Source organism: Fringilla coelebs, assembly GCF_963513975.1.
Source record: "Fringilla coelebs genome assembly, chromosome: Z".
In the NCBI taxonomy this organism is placed as follows: domain Eukaryota; kingdom Metazoa; phylum Chordata; class Aves; order Passeriformes; family Fringillidae; genus Fringilla; species Fringilla coelebs.
Genome location: NC_140031.1, coordinates 19,816,489 through 19,836,908, shown reverse-complemented (window position 1 = coordinate 19,836,908; position 20,420 = coordinate 19,816,489). Strand labels below are relative to the sequence as shown.

Genomic DNA, 20,420 nt, shown 5'->3' with positions numbered 1-20,420 from the left:
CAAGGTGACGTGGGCCATACTGTGGTCTTCAGAAGACACCAGTGTAATAAAAAGATTTACCTGACAACTTCAATTCAGGTATTATTAATTATCAAAGGAAGCCAGAAAGCAGCTTGCAATGAGTGATTCATTTGGGTAACACACCACTGCTCTATTTGTGATTAGTCTAAAACAAAATCTCATCATTATTTTCAGTTATGAAGTTTAGGGAAGTAAACTCCACCTTTCACAAAAGTAAAGCCATGTGTAAAGACTGGATACATTGCACAGTTTGCTCTTTGTTTCCACCAGAGTTACATGTTGTGAGCCCCCTCTGGGATACCATTAGAGTGAAGAATAGGGCCCTAACCTGACAAAGTCATCTCTAACTGGGACTCTTGCAGAAGGAAGGCAGGTTAGAGGGAAATCTAAAAAAACCCTGAGTCTTTGAAAGTAAAACCTAATAAATAAGATCATGGAGCTTCAGGATTTTGAGTTAAATGTTCTGGTGCCCTTTTGGAGAAGAAAGAGTATTAGAACCCCAAAGAGGATCCCCCAGAGTATTAGATTATGAACTGCAGACTTTCAGGAAGATGATGACTTTGAGGAGACTGTCTAGGTTATGCTCCAGACTACTGCTCTCACCTAACATTTGCACCAAGGCATTCCTCATGCACATAGATCCAAAATTGTAACTAGAAGTACTGCAGCTGAGCCCCTGTCTGGCCTATTGAAAGGACAGAGCTGCCAAGGTCACGAACTGAGGGCACCCAAGTTCATCTTGCCCTGTGCTGTGCTGTCCCAGCTTGCAGTTCATGTCCTTGGCATGAGGTTCTGAAGATGACTTTGTTCTCCAATCTGCCTGCAACTGACTTGGTACCCACCTACCCTCTCCCCTGAGCCTTCTGGGGCCTGCTGAAAATTAGGAAGTTTCTGGGAGTTTGGCAGGAGAGATTTGCTAAAGATATAAAAGGAATTGTGTGATACTGCACCTCCATCAGAGGGGAAAGCAGTCCATCTTATAACAGCCTTTACTGCCCCAGTTGTAAAAACTACTGATCACACCACAGCTCAGTCGTCACTCTATTTTCTCTATCTCTGGGATTTTCTTCTTTAATTATTTTTTAATGGTTTGGTTTGGAAGGGGACCTTGAAGATCATAGAGTTTCAACCCCTCTGCTGTGGGCAAGGACACCTTCAAATAAACCAGGTTGCTCTGGTCTTGAACACTTCCAGGGATAGGGCATCCACAACTTCTCTGGGTAGCCTGTTCCAGTGCGTCACCACCCTCACAATTTTTTCCTAATATCTAATCTAAACCTACTTTTCTTTTTGAAAGTATTTCTTCAGTATCTTCCTTCCCATCAGTAGCTGGTTGAACATCTCATCCCAACGCAACATGGTCCCCTTTTTATTTCCCTGTGGCCCCAGAGGCTGACCACAAACACTCCCTGCCTTGTCTTTGAGACTCTTCAGGCATATTTTTCACCCTACAGTCAACATAGTTTCATCCCACATGGTTCATTTGGGGCACCAGACTGCAGTGGGCTGCTGGCACACACCACACAGAGGAGACTCTGTGACAGAGAACATTGTGTTTCATGGGGAACAGCAAGGAAACACAACAACCAACCACTGAAAAACATATGTTGTTTCTATATATCATGCAAAAGATTTGAAAGACTGTGGTAGTGACCCCAGGCTCAGCCATGTCCAACAGAACAGCATCATTCCTGCATTTAACACTGCTGTTTGCTGCTTGTGCTGCTTTGCAGAGCATGTTATCCCCTGGGATCACAGCTCAAGTCTGAACTGCATCACTTAATCCAGGCTACAGATCTGCTTTGCTATCTCAAGTGTGACAGACAAGCTTCACGCCCCTGAGCAGCTGCAAAATGCTGCACAGCTTCCCTGCTCCAGTCCCAAGCTGCTGGCAGCTTGCTAGCAAAAGAAGGATCCACTCCAAAAGTGCTCACAACAGCTTGGGTGAAAGGTTTTTGCTACAGCCAATGTTAAATGCCTATTGTTGCTTATAAAACAGTCAGAAGCCCACTAAAATCTCTAAGAAAACGAGTAAGACACATTATTGTCTAGAAGCTAAGTTTTTCATGGGAGGAATTTTAACAAAAGCAGGTGTAATGGTTGCACTCAGAACACAAAAAACTAGAACAGTTGCTATATATTTAGATTTATTTCAGGACATAAGAAGTAGGGAAGAAGCTGGAAAAAATATGCACTGTATCACACACACAGAGGAAAAATTACATGTTCTGAAAATGGCTGTCATTTCCATATTGCAATTGTAAAAGCTTTTGGATATCAAACACATTATTTTGCTACATGCTGGCACCACTGGAAGTGTCACACAACACCCAGGGTTTCTTAGATGCCATTGAAGATTGAATTGGTTTGAAGAACAGAAATTACAAACTTCACTTCAGACAGAAGCCAGTATATCCTCTTCCAGAAAAAAGACAAATGTCTGTTTTAAACCCTTTTATGGTGGTGCCTGTTACTATCAACATCCTTAAGGATGTGTTTCTATTTTCATTATAAACTCGTGCTTTGAAGTGTTTTATAACTCAGCTATAAACATATGGCACTTGCAGGGACAGACACAACTCTTCTGTTTCTATATCAGGATTTTAAAGAGGTGTGCATGCACACATGCATACGTAAAACAATGGTGGCATCCAAGTCTTTAATGCAGTTCTGTAGCCCAAAATTATCTAAATGAAAAGAATTAATTGTCTTCAACCTCTGACATCATAGCTCTTTACTTTCACTGCTCTCATGTAGTCAGTTATAATTTAAGAAGTTTAAAAGCAGCTGCTGCTAGACAACAACAACTTCTACTGAGGGTTCTAATACTACCGCAGCAGGAGCTTCACCTGAAGAGGGAATCTCCCTTTTCTTCCCCAGGCACATTTCTGCAGCAGGCCTGCCAAGCCATTGGGTAAGCAAGCAAGCAGTAGTCTGAAAACCTACTTTAGCAGGCACTTAAAACAGCTACCTTTAAATAGGAGAGTTTTTTAAGCACTTGGTTGAAAAGAGCTTTGATACATTTGCAGAACATCAGTGAGTGAAACAGAGTTGTCAAGAAGCAATTTGTTTAAGTTTTATTTTTCACTCCTATTCTGCTTTTTATTTTAATCTGTTGTAAGGAAAACAAAGGAAATTAAATGAAAAGTTTCTCCATTTAAGAAAACCTGGAGGTTCTCTCTCCAGCTTCCCTGGCACACTCCCTGCAGCCCGTTTTGTAGATGCGCTGTGTCTCACACAGAGACCGGTCTCTCCAGGCAGAGCAGGACAGACTCCTCCCAGGTTCCATCAGTGGAGTTTTGCAGATAGGGGTGGAAGTGGGGATCACCCCAGCAGCTCTGGGCAGATGTCCCCTAGGGTGATACACTTTGCACGGGCTCCTACCAGCTGCTGAAGGCACAGGTTGTGCACTTGACTGAGCATCTAAACCCTCTTGATAGTGAAGTAGTTTATGGAAGTTAACTGTCGACCTCACTGACTATTCACACACAGCAGCTCAGCTGTAAGATTCTGCGTCTTACTAAACAGAGCTAAATCCAAAGACAATTTCAGACTTATATCTGGTCTTCATGTTAGGGATCCCTGCCACAGGACTTCTAAACCTTAGTATATAGAATAAGAATTTGTGGGGAAAAGCCCCAAAAAACCATATTTAGTCTTCTTGAATTACAGCTTCCAGAGATCTGTGTCCTGTATGTGCTTTCTGTAACATGAAAAGGGCTCTGCAGTTATGCTGCTGAACATTAAGTAAATGCAGCAAACTGAAAACCATTTGGAAAAGCCAGACATCAAGGATGCATTCCACTAGGCAAGGAATATGCTTTACAGCAGAATTTCAAAACTCTGTACTTTCTGAATTTAACTATAAATCCACATTGTTGCAATTCAGCAAATATCTTAATTACTCCCAATTCTTAACTACGGAAACTTGCCAGAACTGCTGGCAATTCCCAACATCTGCAGAAAGCCAAGAGCTGCACAGAATAGCACTGACTCCAAACAAAGGCAGCAGTCAGTCAGGCTCATGGATGGGATGGAGGACCCAACACAAGGAGGCCCTAAGGAAGGTATGTGATCTCTCAGTCACATACCATGCACAGGGATCAACGTGCTGCCTGAATCTTTGCCACCATTTGTACAGCAGAGAAGCAATTAGTACTAGTGAAAAGAAGGAAGAAGCATTTTCTCCAGGGCTCCCTATGCCCATGGCTTATCAAGACAAGGACTTAAGGACAGAAATAAACATGCTGACTCATTGTTTTGTTCCCTTTGCTGCCCTCTGATCTGGCCATAGCACACCCTTGCAGCATGTTCATGGATATGGGTATCAGCTAGCCAACTCAGAGGGTCCACACATTGTTCCTCAAATGCTTCACCCAACTCCAACATCTGAAGAAAATCTTTGGCCCATGGATAAGAGTCGTGTTTGGGCTTGGCCACCCACATACACACACACACATTGTCTCCACACCATGAGGCAAGTCTACATTTGTCTCTGCTTAACATGCTCACCTGTAAGTGCACACTTGAGTGGCAGCAAAAACAAAACCACTGTGAAATTAGTAGCAAATTCAGGTCCTGAACTCAGCAGATACTGCTTCTGCTCAGAGCTCTCAATGCAGCTGCACTTCTCAAGCACCTGTCCAAACACTAGAAATGTCTTTTCATTTTATTCCTATCACCAGAAAACAGAGATTTGGGATTGCTGCTGGTAATAGATAACCTAGATGTATTGTAAGTAATGCAGAGTGAGCAATGAGATAGCCCAGTGTAATCACCAGTGTGGCAAGTGTGCCAGAAACATGTTGCTCTCCAATTCAGTAGCACAAACAAGTTCATAAACTAGTGTTTTCATTCTGTGCTCAACAGAGTCAGTGACATTTTAGGTCATTCAATTAGGTCTCCCACATACACAAACTGTATACAGACCATGCGGGTGCTAAAAAACTGGCAACTAAAAGACAAAATTATCCTGTCTGGTTTGCCTGAACTTTTCTAGAATGGAGAATTTGTGCCTTGGCTGTGCATATGCTTAATGATGGATGCACTTCAACTCTTGCCAGTAATTACTGTTTTCTTGACTTGACTCTTTCTGATAAAAAACCAAGTGTTGTGAATCATTGCCTTAAAAAAAAAAAATTTGCTTTTTAGCTTCTGGCTTTTATTGCCTGCATTTGCTGTGCAACGAAGTCCAAATGCTCACAAAATGAATGACATCAAACTCTGATTAGTGCCATATTGCTTCCTCATGTGCAATGGCCACTTCTTCTTCCACAAATGAGGATAGCACATACAGCCCCTCATTACCTATGAGGTGTGGTAACTTACCAGTATTAGGCTCAAGGTTCCCATGCAAAGTCAAAGTGAACCCAGTGTGGACAAACTCTATTCACTATAGCAGTTAAAAGAGGAACATGGTTGAACATTGTATATACCATGTGACTTCATTTTAGATGGAGAACACAGTGATACCTGGGAAAATGCACGCTGTGAAACCAAAGCCACCATGCAATAGTTAAGTCTTCCTCACGTGGACTCTCCTTCACATAAAATACTGAGAGGTTCAGAGCAGATGAAAACTCTTAAGTACAGTCTCCCTCTACAATCACCACTCCATAAGGCAGTACTTAAGTTTCTTTTTCAGCTTTTGGCATCATCTCACATTAAAATTTCCAAACATGTCTATTAGGCTTCTCAGTTTCTCATTAAACGATTCAGACAAAGAATATGAAAAACCTGCTAAATTGCTAAGTCGCAGCTAAGCCAAAGGCCTTGTAGCACACAGTGGTTTTAAATCGGACTCCAGATTTGCAAGAATGGTTGGAGAGGCCCATTTTTCAAAACTAAAAGTCCCCAGAACTGGCAGCATGACAGAAGTGGAGACAACCTTCTGAAAGATGTAAAAATTGCAGGCTGCTGGAGAAAAAAGTATGCACTAGGTCAGACATTTGAATTGACACAGAGAGCTGGTGGAGCAAACACATCCTGAGTTATGAGGCAGTCTTCCCATGCTCCATCAATGCCATACCTGGAATCAGCCATCAGGTGGCTAGAGAGAAAAAGGTTTTAAACTAAGGAAAGAGAACACCACCCAAAAATATCTCCTTACTGCTCTCCCACCAAAACCAGCTGGAGAGGGGTGATGGTTGTCACAATGGTGTTAATGAGAGCTGCATTTCACACCTCCATGTTCATAGTACAACAGGCAGACTATGAGTGTGATGAAATTCCCCTCTAAGTACATTTATTCGCTTATTTCAGGAAGAAGTTAACATGTCTTCCATTTTGGTATTTATTTGGGATATATTTAATTAACCTACTGATCTACTAAATATGTTTGAAGCATCAGAGGCACAAAAGAAGTAATGTTTTCTTCAAAACCCACAATTTCCATTCATTTAAGTGACCAACTGTTGTTCAGAGTTTTACAAATGGGATCTTGCTGGGAAAGCATTTAATGTAATTTTCCTTGTTGCAACCTCGGCCTCCTGAATTGGTTTGGTTTGCTGCTCAAGGTTCCTCAAGATGCTGGCAAGATGGCCCAAGCAAGGCCAGCCTTTGTCCTACACCCTGCCTTCTCAGAGGCAACAGAACACCTCAGGGACACCATTTGTTAAGAAATGAGTTGTCATCTGCCTGACTCTTGCCTGGGCATTGGAAAAGCTGGGCACTATTGTGTTATGAGCAGATATTATGCTGCTTAATGCAATATAGATCGTCTGGAAATGAAGGCCACAAACCCCAAATGACTTTTCCTACCCACTGACCAGGCAGAATTTGGCACTACTTCTCTTGCTACTTTTTTTTCTTATAACAGGCTTCTCAAAAGTGTCTGCCAACATTAGCCTTGATGTAATTCCAGCAGCTTCACCAGAGGAATATTTAGCTCTGTCCTTAATCACCCTCATCCATTTTTTGACTTTGCAGAATCCTTCTGTGAACAGCAATGTGCCTTTGATGCCTCAGACAGCAAACCAAGACCTCCCTGTGGTCAAACAATTCCAAGGTCAGAGTGGTGGAAAGGCAGACAGTGCTGGTTTTGCATGTCAGCTGTGGCTGCTCCCTTAGGCCTCACTGAAGTCACCAGCCCCTGCATCAGCTCGCCCTTCCCATTCACTGCTCCACTGATTCTTCCAACACCAAGGACATGGTTACCAATAGCTCTGTTGCTCATTTTACATCATCAAACCACAAATACATCACCTTTTAGGTAAACATTTTTCCAAATACAAAGCTCTATAAAGTACATATGCAAAAGGACAAAGGCTAAAGAGGAAGAAAAGAAATCCAAACAATTAAATGCATTTGTCACAAAACTCAGCAAAGGATGACTCATTGGGTGGCTTCATGATTGTGGTACTTCCTAGTCATTATTGCTCTCTACCTAAAAAGCTATAGAAATTAGCCAAGGTTGGCTTTAGAAATAATTTGTGCTTTGTAGTCAATATATGTTAATAGAAATCTTAAGTCCTGTGACCTTGGAGTTGTCTGTACATACAGCAGCTAATGCGATTTTTTTTTAAAGACAGATTATTTTTCTCAGAGCACACAACTGTCCATTTTTAGTAAAAGCAGGGACACAGATAACACCATAAAGATAGATTGCAAACATTTCAGCTGACAGGTAGGCACTACTTGATGCTGAATGCCCAGGGTGTTAGTATAGGCAATATGTGCAATATGGAGAGTACACTTCACAGGAGGCAGATCCCAGCAGCCTCTTCTCACAGGTAAAGCTGTATCTGACACTTTGTTGTCTCTCCAATTATGACTCTTACAAAGCTTTTCATTTCACATTCAGTATAGTCTTGCCTGTTGCAAAGCAAGGGCTGGCAAAACACTGTGGTTTATTTTCTTTGTTTCCCCACTTATCCTTTCACAAAGCACACACTTTACAAGGGGGAAGCATTTAAAATAGTGGAAAAATATTTGTCTCTGAATACTTTACCTCTAGTCAAAACTGCAGAGCAAGAGGACACCTGAGGGTATCAAGCTTCTTAATTCAGGTAAAGGTATCAGCTATACTGCTGCTTTTCCAAATCATATCCTCCATTAAAATTAGATTAACTCCTGGAACTTTTGCTTTTAAAGCAGAAATGGAAGGTTGTATGATTTTTCAGTTAAAAAAACCCTAATTTTTACAAAATCACTGAGATGAAGGCAACTCAGTGTAAACAAATTACTGTAAATTCACTCTAACTACAGCTCAGAAGACAAAATTTCCATGTCAGCAGCACCCCAGTTTTGCTGCACTTGTTACTTACACCCACTTACACGGAAATCTGAATTGCTAAAAAACCAAACCAAAACCAAAACCGAAAGGAACAGCTCGAACTAATTTGACAGAACACTAAAGAAATATTAAATAGTGATTTTCAGACTTCTGAAAGCCTCTAGCAAGAGCCCTCAGGCTTTTCTTTTTTGGTGGATTCCTCCTACCTTCACAAACCAAGGGCAGGACATATTGAGATGCTTAACTAGAGATTGGCAAAATCTCTGTTAGAGCTTGAGGGCTTGTAAGGTGGTGTGAACTGCACTGCACAGCAACAGTGCAGGCACAGAAGAGATTTTGCGCAGTCATGAAAACAAGCCAAATGGAATTCTATCAGTTCTGCAAAAAGCAGCAACATGCTTGCCCAAACCAAGCGACAACTACCACAACTGCATTTAATTCTAATGCCTGGTCTTCAAAAAGGCTTCAGTTTTGCAATCTACATAATCCAGAATTATCCTTACTGTGGCATTATTTGTAAAATTAGAAAAAAATCCAAAAAACTAAAAGAACCATGAAAAAAAGCAACCATGCAAACCTTATTAAAAAATGAAGTGATACTTCCTCTTTTCCTTCCTGTGCTACAGTCCACAACAGATAATTCATCTAGGACAAAGTAATGAACCAAAAATGTAATGAGAATTCAATACTCGGAAGGAATTGAAGTCACAGAATGTCACACCACACAATTAGGTCAGGACATCTCAACTGTTCGAAAGACTTGGTAGAAGATTCGTATTTTACATGACAAGTTGTACAAAGATTCAGACCTTTTCCTTCTTAATCTTCAGTGACGCAAGCCTCACTGTCAGAATTCATGGTTACACAGGTATCTCTCTTGGTGCTGCATACTAATTCTCTTTTCAACTGCAGATACTAAAAAAAAAAAAGGAATTGAAAATTACCACATCAAATATGAGATCAAGTAACATTCCTAAGATGATTAAATAGTGGTAAAGCAGAAAGCTCCTCTTCAATTTGCAACCACGCCATATTCCATTATTCCCCAAGGGCCAGAAAATTCACACAATTCCTACGGAGTAAGGGCTCAAAAAAATAGAAATATCATCTATCAGCTGATGAGCAAGAACTTCATATTGGGTGGAATGAGCTGCATGACTCAAAATATACAAAACACTTTAGAAAAGCCAATCGATGAATAGGAATAATTGTCCTTGAATACATCCACAACACATCTCAACTCTCATGGCCACCCAAAAAATCGAGAGTGAAAACACCCCCCCACACACTCCAGAATCCTACCAGGACGGTGCATCAAGGCTTACTGTTTGATATACAGAATACACCTCTTCAGACACAGGCACCATTTGGTCCCTTCTCTCCTTACCAGGTCTTCCTCCACCAGCAGCTGTGAACACTACAATTCATCAGCAGAATTTTTGAGGTACACAACATTTACTTCCTGGACTTGGTGGTTGTATTGCATACCACCATACTGCAGTGATGTCTTTAGACGGGCATTCATTATCTATGAATGAATGAACACAATTAAATTCCACTAACAGACACCATTAAAGGAGGCAGAATCAACTTTCAAAAAACTAATTTTAATCAAAACAAAAAAATTGTTGATCATTAACAAGTTTATAAAACAGTGATTTAGTTACATAAATAAATTGATATCAGTGTATCAAATCTTAATTACTTTCAACTTCATGAGCATGTTTACATGGGTGATGAAGTACAACCTTTTTACCTATTATAATAAATAAAATGGAGAGCATGAAATAGTTTTTCTAAACAAAAATACCTACAAACATACCTCTAGCATGTTCTCTAATGAAGGGAACAAGAGACACTGGACAACTTTTGCACCAAAACATAAAAACTGCTTTAAAAAGCACAAGGATACAGAACCATCAGCTAAAGTAAAGACACTATACTGTAACCAAAGTTGGTATTTAATAATATAATGAACAGTTTGGTAGTTAGATCTCCAGTTTGGTTATTTTAAAGCATTAAGACAAGGCAAGATAGAAGGCTGCTTCTGTTTGAGTAATTCTAGAGAAAATAAAATATATTAAAAAAACAAACTGAAAAGTAGAACAGTCATACCTACACAACTTTCTGTCCTGCACAAAGTCAAAATACCTATGCAGAATATATATATATAATATATATATATGTTATTTGTGCACAAAGGTTAGCTTATTATTAGCTCACTGCAAAGGCGTAACGTATCATGTCAATAGTTTTGGAAAACATTTTGCGTTTTGTGTCAAAAAGGATATTCTTTAAGTCTTCTAGGCTAGGAGGCACAAACCCCAATTCTGGCATACTGTATTCTTAATGCTAAGGCTTGCTGCTCTGGCTGTGTATTTTTCGTTGTCCCTCTTTACTATAGTGCCTGTTACAAGCATGTGTGTATGTGTGTATACATATATATGTATACACAAGTTGTATAAATATATATATATATAAAATTTTCCCCAATAGGTATCAGTCCAACCATGCAATCCAAAAGGTGGCTCTGCATAGATGCCCAGCATATAGTTCACCACCTGAGCCAACCCTGAAGCAAGGCGCACTTTAGTCCTTCTGATAGGTTTTTTTTTTGTTTAAAACCAAGCTACTGCAGCTTCAAGTATTTTGCATTACATAGATTTTTTTATAAATTAGTTAATGTTATATTTTTCAATATTCAGACATATACTATAATATATATACAGTACAATAAATGCTCTCATTCTTTTTTAAATTTTTTTGATAAATCCCTGAGAATGTATGTTGACAGTCGCTAAGTTTCCACATGCACAAGCATTGTGTGCCATGCTTCTGGATGAACAGCACTGCAAAGCCACGTGGTCAGCCTTTTAACTATTAGTATTTCGTTTGTTGGTTTGTTTAAATATGCTGAAATGTAAGGATGAGTTACAAAGGAGTAAAGCTGAATCCATTCGAGGTACTTATCACAGGATGGAGGTGTTTTGTTTGGTTTTTAAAGCCATTGCAATATATGTTTGTTTTTGAGGCTGTGAACGTATACAGAAAGAACAGGAGAGCAATGTGGGCTTTTGCCACTTGACAACATATACTCAGTGTAAACCAAACCTTTTTTAACCTCTCTCTCATACAAAACAGAAAAAAGAAAAGAAAATTAAACACACAAACTTTCACAACATGACAGTTTAGTTTGCAAACTCAATATAACTATACACATATAATACCGGTGTGGCTCTGTTTCTTTAAGTTAAAAAGGATACAAAGGCAGGCTCAAGTAAAAACAAACCACCCCTCCCCCCCAGTCCCCCATTCACGCATTTTCATCAACCAAACCGTTCACGAACCAGCATCATCAGTTTCTTTTTGCCTTTGTAGATTTGTTTTAGGTTGTCAATAAACTGTGTAAACTGGATGTGACCATCATGAGCCATTAGGAAGGTCTCTCGTGCCTTGCTGAGGAACTCTATAAACTCACTATAGTGTCGTGGGCTGATGTGAGTGAGACGTGAATGAGTTGTATTAATGTAGGCTCCAATTGTGGCATCCAAGAGCTGCCGTAAAGGGGCTTTGTCCAGTGACATAAGCTTACCAGAGTTCCTCCTTCCATGAAGTCCCACCATGCCAGGAGTGGTCAAAGTACACCTACGCAAAATGTCCGACAGTACTGTTGCACACTTGACACTTTTGACCACCAGAGGTATTATAGCTGCTAGCTCATTTTTCCCAAGGGAGTGGCTGAGCGCACATGCCCAGAGAACGTCATTAATGGCAGGGTGTGTGTCCTGATTGTAACTCAGGTTGAGATGTGTCATGGCCAAAGTGGCCAGCTTGTAGGCCCGCATGGGGTAACCACGGTGCTCCATGTATCGTGCTATGGTAAAAAGCTGCGAGTAGCTCATGCCAGCTGTAGCAGCATCTAGAACGATTTGGTAAGCAGTCTCAAAAGCTATGTGATCCTTTTCACATAGGGTCAGTGCAGAAAGGGCACAGTTTTGAGGATCCTTCATGGCACACTGTAGAGCAAGCGTCCTAGCACTGCCAGCCAGCTTCTCCTGCTGATGGCAGTCCAGATGCAGACGGACAATGGTGCTGTTGGACATCACTGTCGTAGCAACAATACTAGTGGCTTCTGTTGGAGTGAAAAGTGTAAACCAATTTTGCATGATACTATCCAGTGCATAAACACCTGGGAGAGAGAAAGAAAGGATCAGCCACAAGTGATAAACCCAGCAGATAGAGATGTTCAGCAGATTATACTCTCCACAAAGTCTAAGAGGTTACCAGTACATCCCAGCAAGAAGGGCTCACAGACAGCATGGCTAGAAAAGAACATTAAAACTAAGACTACTGTACAAACTCTGCAGCAACCACATAAACCGAGAAAGTAACAAAAGTAGCCTGCAAGATAAGCTTTAATCTCCTGTTGTGACAGCTGAGCTGTTTTACTTAAGACAATTTGGGTAAAACATTCTGGCTCATTTCATCTCATTATCTCACTCAAAAGCAGCCCTCACCTTGCACACCAGGGCAATTGCAACCTCTTTTCTCGCTGTAAATCTCAAGGCACAGCACATGTGAAAAATAGGCAAAATGGCTTTATTAAGAGAACACTGTGGTATACCTTAGCAGAACTTATTAAGCACACCTTAAAGCAATCAAATTCATAAGTACATGATCATCAAGATCCTTATGAGAGAAATACAGTGAGCAATATAAACTAGCGGATATTATAATTCTCAGTGCCACTGTATTCCCAGTGTGTTTCACAGCCAGAGGAAACACTGACTGGCAGGTTCCATAAACTGAACCTAGAATTAACTGGAGTGCCTTATTGCTAGAGGCAGTTTACACACATTTGTGGCGCACCTAAACCACACACAGAGGTCTTTATTTTGTCTGCAGGACTCTAATGCTTCTCATGCACCCCAGCACTCATTTGCAGCAAACCAGCATAGCCAGAGAATACAGTATCTTTATTTAAATAAACAGATTCCCAGCATTACCATATTGATTCTTTACTGTATTGATTAAGACTCAAGAGTACTTTCCACAACATTTTAAGTTCTTCACAGGACACTACTATTAGAATATGTAAACCAATTTAAAGCAACTTTAAATCCAGTATCTTATTTGCTGAGATGCAGCTGCATGAAATAATACTTAGGCACTAATATCTGTAAGATAACCTCAGCAAAAATTACCTTAGCAAAGACATAAAAGCAATAAAACAAGAGCATTGCATGAAAATTTGCAGACACAAACCACTTTCTGGCTGAGAGCATACAAAGGCAAGCTCTATTTCCCCATGTTATTGACAACAATATATGGCCAGCTAAGCATAAAGCAAATAATGAATTAATACAGCAGCAGCAATCTTCCTAAATTCTGAAACTCAAGAAGCATCTGTGCAATACAATCCAACTCATATATTTGAAGAAGAAAGAAATACAACAGAAAAACACCCTCTCCAGAAATACCCTTACTGACAATTAAAATGGCTCCGTTATCATAAGTAGTTAGATTGTTCCCATTAGCATTGCTGCTGATTTTTGATTTTTTTTTTAACACCTATACACCTTTTAATGCAGTCATCTTCAATTTCTGACCCTGAATCCTCATTCTGAAGATGGCAAACCTTAACACAGAAGGTTTATGAGATGCCTCATGAAGACATGCAAGAAATCTATAGCAAAGCCCAAAATGATCCAAACATGCTACTTGAGAGAGAACAGATTTCCCACTTCTGTATTGAGTATTTTGGGTATTGAGTATTTGCAATTGGGTGCTTCCCATAGGTTATGCACACCTCCACAGTAAGGGGGAAAGCAGTCAACTGCATTACTCAACTATTGTCTCACTTGCTTTGCGCCTAAAACCACCCACTAATCACTACCAGAATGTGTTCTCACCAAAGGAATTTTAGAGAAGAACATGAAGTGGGAGGCATTTGCAGAACTTGGGTGTTGACAAAGAAGATCAAGCCCTGTAAGAGTAGCTGACAAGAAATATTTCAGAACATACCTACTTCTGTTGCACATGTTACCAACCACCTCACCATTTCCCGCCGTCGCCAATTCAGCGTTGACAGTGTCATCCGCATCACCTGTTAAAAGAACACAAACAAAATAAAAATTAATTGTAAACCCAGGCCATAGACAAACAGAAAGGAATTTTAAAGTATTCAAAGACAGTGGAGTTAAAAATGGCAGCCTCCTGCCCTCTCCACTCCATTTCCTCTTTTTCAGCTGATATGTCAAACAATTTGAAAAACAATGTTTGGATATTTTTGAACAGCATGCAGAGAGTAATTCCAACTGCAGACCCTTCAAGGATAGAGGACAGACTGTTTTACCTGGAGGCAAGAAAAAACCCTATCCCATAAAAAAGCCTTCTCCCAAGCAACAAAAACCAACCATCAATTACCAATTATTGAAATTAAATTACGTAACATCGCCTCCCTCTATGTACAAGTATATCGGTGCATATTCCAGGGCATATAATTGTTTTAAGTAGTCAGGTACTAGATACTGAACAAAGACAACCTAATTACAATTAAGTTGAGGAGAAAAGAAGGGGGAATCATCTGCAGGCCACTAGAGACAGTGCTGACACTGTTTCTTGCAGGAAAAGCCTTACTGTAAGAAACTACGCAGCTGGGAATTGCTGGAAATTACACTGCTATGCCTCTTCCTTCTGGAAAACAAATCTTTAAGATTCTTAAAACATCTCTGGTAAGCTTGCAACAGAACAGTGGGCAAATTCTTTAACAGTTCCAGTTTGTTGGGTTTGTGACATTACTTTCACTACATTTTGTGTTGAAGATATTCTGATGACACTGTCATCAACCACAAAAGAGTATCCATGAATATCTAAAGTGTGCTGTTTCCATTGAATGATACTTGATGAAAACTTGGGACACACAGGTCAATTGTAAGGTTTTTTATCTCTCTCACATAAACATTTAAGGCAAATGAAACAAACAGATTTCCACAGTGACCATGGAAATATGAAAGCCTAACAAAGGATACAGAAAACCCTCAGCTTTTTGATTAAAGATTTTAATACCTTTCTTCAGCATAAGAAGCAACTGGGAAAATATCCTTTCCCCAGAAGTCTTTGGAGCTTTATTTACTGAACCAAAGTAATAAACGGTTTTCTGATCTTTACGTGTTTTTTTTTTTTTAAAGAATTCCCTGAAGAGGGATGGAGATATTTGTTTTTGTTGAAATTAACTGCATAATCTCTAAGATTCAAAAGTGTCAGGTAATATTTACTACTTGGCTGTCTCCTTTCAGCTTGCAAAGTCTCTCCTCAGAGCCGGAAAACTGATCTGCAGTACTTGTACACCTCAAGCACACTCAGATGCATCTGACTATACCACAGCTTGTGGAGTACAGGATGTTGATGGAAGTGAGAAGGCTGTTGTCAACATGCTCTGCCAGTCATTATGGTTGACCTTGGCTTTCAAAAAGCATGTATCAGGTCTCATTTAGGGGAAAGGAAGAGAAAGAAAAGGGAAAAAACCCTGAAGACCACACAGAAAATACAGGGTATTTCCAGCAAGCAGAGTAATGTTATTTTCTAGCTAGTCCTATATAAAATCCTGAACCCACCACACTGGTCCTCTCTCACCCCTGAACAGAAGAGTGCAGCCAACAAATGCCAGCTCTATCTTCCACGTGAATGACACAAAGGGACTGTGCCAATTCTTGGTCTGTGTTTATCAGTACATTAAGCTTGTAGTAGAAAACAAAACTTAAAACCAAGTCCAGACAGAGCCCAAAGACTGTATCCTTTGCAGTGCTTAAAAGCTACATGCACCAACACTGCATCAAATTTCTTTCTTCTATTGTAATAGCAACAAATTAGGGAAATACCTGAAGACCCAACTCTAGAGAAACTTTCAGAAGAGTTATGTCTGGCAAGCTGTCCATGAGTGTTGCTATTTTAAATGCATCCTGGGCAAGTTTGAAGATGTGTGATGAGGAGTGGATATTTTTCTGGATGGATTCTAACACTGTTTCCAGTCTCCGAACATCACCTGCAAGGTGTAAACAGAATCACCAAAACGGAACAAGCTCTCAAAACATTCAGAGATCCATTATATTTGAGCCTGACATTGCTATGCAATAGTATGTTGTTTCAATTACACACACTCTGTTTTCAGAAACCTTCTATAATTAAATTGCTAATGAATGAGAGATATAAGAGACCACAAACTGCTCTATCTGAGGGTGTTAATGCAGCACAGGGCCAAAAGTCACCCTGATTTGTGAATTTTAGAACGGACTTGTCCACTTCTGTGTCTCACAGTCAATGTCATGTGACAGGAGAATAAAAAGCTGTCTCATCAGCCTTGTACTAAGCTCATCTAGCTACCAGATAACTGAATTAACTACTATGCTAGAAAGTTACATGACAGATTTAAGCCAGTTCAGTTTGTTGCGCCCATTTCAAACTATTGCCAGACTGTGATCTGGACTCCTAAGCCTGAGTTTTATGATCCGTTTACCCATGCAATATTAAAAGCACACATTTAGCTGAGCACGTAACTGACCGCAATGTACCTTTGGCTGCTGTTAGCATGGTTGATGCCAGCTCACACTGCTGGGATTCGATATGACTTAGGGTGAACCAGCGGGGATACCGGTTTGGAACAACAGATGCAATGTGGTGAGGGCGGGACAAGTCTCCTGAAGGAGCTGTGGATTCCAGTACCAGCAACCTGAAATAAGAAAGAAATCCTCTTTCATTAAACCACTATTACATTTGGTTGTTCAGGAGCTAAACTAAAGCTGCAAGAATACTTGGTATTGTCTATGAAATATGCTTTTTCCGTTCAGAAAAAAAACCTGGAAAACCACTTCTCTTCTTGGGAAATCTCAAAAGTTCAAACTTTCCTATATCAATAGGCATTTTTAACCTACCAGAATTTTCTAATGTACCCTAATCAGATGTTAGGGTGGTCCCAAACAGCAGTGACAGAGAAGTTTCCTTTAATATGACTTTCAGACTCCATTTGCTCATCAAGTATTCATCAATCAACAACAGCCTTACCCAACAAGGAGCATTCATACTTAAATTCAAATTAACGTGTTGTTGACTACTACAATCCAAATGGCAGCCCGCAGCAAAGCTATAGCCTTACTGCCCCTCCAATACACTAAATACTGACAGTACATCAGCTATGCTATAAATGTCAGTACAAAAAATAGAAGTAAACAAAAATAGGCTATTTTTCAATACAGATAGTTTCAGCATATGAATGGTTAAAGAAATAGTAATAAGGCCATGTCCAGAAGAAAAGCTTTTCCAGGGCTTAGCTTCTTGATGTCTCTTAGTATCTGTTTGTCTTTGTATCTGAGGTCTGTTTCTACCAGCTTTCATATGCCTGTGATTTTTGAGAAGGAAGTGATCTGTGAGGATCAAGGAAGTTCCATCTCTTTTCACAAAACTGCAACTACTGAACATTGAAAATCCAATGCATTGTGTTTTTCCAGTGATAGACTATTTCTTATAGAATAAGCCCATCTAAATGTAAGTTACAATTTCTTATATTTAAATAAATACCTAAGTTCTGTAAGCAGTTGTGGAGTATGCTGTTTTGGGGTTTTTTCCACATTAAGATGGATTTGAGTTCCATCAGGTTTTTTTTTTTTTTTTAGAGTCCTGAAGCATATGATATATTAGTAAAATAATAATACAGTATAATCATATATTTAAGAATTCACGAAGAACGGTAATTTTGAACATACAGAAAGGCATCTAGCAGGCACTTAAAAATACAACACACCACCCAAATAACTATCACACACATATAAGTGCACGAAAATAGGAAAAAACCCCTTGTATCAAGTAAATCTATTCTCCAGCACCACAAAGACACCTCTTCATAAACATATTCTAAGCTGATTTTTTCCAAGCATGGAGTGAGTCTGCAGAGGTACATTATAAGATAGCTTCAATGAACAGAAAAGATCCTAGCTATTAAATTAAGAAAGGGATTAGTAGGTTTTGAGTAAGAGTAAACAGCCAAAAATCATGAAAGTAAGGCTGTTTTGGAGAAACCTTTGTCACTTCGCATTTAACTGCCAGCTTCTGTGCGCTTTTGCTGTGAAAAGATGTGCTCTTGTGAATTGGTGGCTTTCACACAATTTTGGCAAGGTTAGGGAACACCAGAAAACCACACATAGATTTAGCATTCTTAACTTTTTTTCCCCCTTTGAAACATCAATTACTTAGTTAGGTTTTAGCAAAGCTACCTTGTGAATAAACATCACCATTAAAGTCTGGGTCCCGAAGCCTGGCTGAAATTCAGGCTTAACAAAGGATCAAACCAAACTAAGCCAAACATTCACAGATTCCAAGTGAGCAGTCAACTGCAGATCCACATTCTCCAAAGCTATGCTCCATATGTTTCAGTCCTGCAAGCAGAAAACTAGATAGAAGTGACCATCAAGAATTACACCACCCTGTCCTTGCAGACCTGAGGTGCATACATGAAAGGCTTTCTGGTCTGAGTTTCCATTTATTTCATATTAAGTGTTCCATACACTAAAATACAACTCAAAAAATTAAACAGCAACAGGTATTTTTGAATACAGAAAGGTTAAATACTCCTGAGCTGCCATGGGTAATTGACCCATGTAGACTTGTATGCAGACTGACACGGAACACTTCTATCTTAAGAGCAACTACCAGGGGTCTTGTGAAATTAATTTCTTTAATAAATGTGAGAAAAGAGATATGCTTCACTCCTAAAAGCATGAACAGCTGTAGAGATTTCCATGCAACACCTTTACAAACTTCCATATGGGATTTCTGTCCTCGTCACAGCCACTTCCTCCCTCCCATGGAAGAAAAAATGCTCAAGTTTTTATCTTCTGACCCATTCAACTTCTCAGCCATGAGACAGACATTCAATCTTCATGTTTGCTTTACTCTTGTCTCCTCAAGGCAGTATTACATTACTTTTTTATTTGGTTTGTATTGGGAGTCCTTTATTCACTGAACTAACATTCTGGTGTGAATGGAAAGAATAATCATCCTTCTTCAGGAGAATTTAAGAAGTGCAAAGAATGCAGACAGACATGGAATAGAAAGCATCTAAATCTGCCACCACTACTGCTCAAGATAGCAGCCCACATTTCTGAAGAGTGCCAAATATCAAACTGCAAAAAGAAAGATTACTGTCTAGGGCTGAACCTTCATCTGTTTTATAAAGTGATGAAAAAATGGCTATGGAGGGAAGATAGCCCTAATTGCACTGATGTCCCTGTGATTTCACCAGATGCAAACAAAAGGACAATTCTTTCTTATACTGGTCTATTTAAGAAGTAATTTATTTGGTTGAGATGACAGCTTTATAGCAAATGAGGGCTGGAGCTACCCAAGACAAACTGGAGATTTCATCATTTGGATCTTTCAGTGTCTTGTTTATTTTTCTAGTTGAGAAAGGAAACTTCCAAAAGAGAAGTTTTCAGAAGTTTTCAGAAATTTCAGAAAACCAGACTGGTTTCTGGGCAAATCCTTGTTCAAACAAAACTGCATATCAGCTCCATTTTCACTGATGCAGTCACGAAAGTTGCTTCAGCTTTGGAGGATCATTTCAATAGCTTAGTTTAAGGAGTAAAAATCCATTCAAACTACCTCTTGAGACATTGTGGTAGTAACTGAAAGTAAATACAAGACAAGTATGTCTTATTAACATTTTTCCTTAAAAAAAAACCAAAACCACACCAAAGACAATCAAACCAACCAAAAAAACCAAAAATTAAACAAAACAAAACCAACCAAAAAAATCCACGTACCAAATTTTGTACTATCATCCTGTTCTGATATAATCAGTAATTCATGTACTTACCTTGAGATAAAAGAAGACTAGCAAACTTAGCAAAACTAAGTGGCACAAGTAGCTTTCTGATCACACATTTGAATAATCTCAATAGTTCATCAGTAATGTAGTTTTGTCTTCTCAATCTATTTCCTAAAATGCTAATTGTAACCAGCAAGCATGCATGGTCACTCCTCACATTTTTAAGACTCTTCCCATAACATCCATTTACTAGACCCTCTTGGAGGCAGAAAAATTCCAGCAGGCTAAGCAGACCTTTGGCTTAAACTGACAGCTATATTTTGCTCCTATGCAGGGCCTCCCATTTAG

The 20,420-nt window shown here is 39.5% G+C and overlaps 1 protein-coding gene across 2 annotated transcripts in view; it reads right to left on the bottom strand.

Moving 5' to 3' along the window:
- Positions 1 to 11,573: 11,573 nt before the first annotated feature.
- ZSWIM6 (zinc finger SWIM-type containing 6) overlaps positions 11,574 to 20,420 on the bottom strand; it is a gene marked incomplete at its 5' end in the record, with an annotated part of 105,460 nt that continues 96,613 nt past the window's right edge. For both annotated transcript variants that reach the window (XM_084224911.1, XM_084224910.1), the window contains 4 exons: positions 11,574 to 12,443; positions 14,279 to 14,360; positions 16,135 to 16,298; positions 16,825 to 16,982. In XM_084224911.1, the coding sequence (XP_084081037.1) occupies positions 11,581 to 12,443; positions 14,279 to 14,360; positions 16,135 to 16,298; positions 16,825 to 16,982 (1,267 nt within the window). In that variant the 3' untranslated portion in view covers positions 11,574 to 11,580. The remainder of the gene's footprint in view (positions 12,444 to 14,278; positions 14,361 to 16,134; positions 16,299 to 16,824; positions 16,983 to 20,420) is intronic.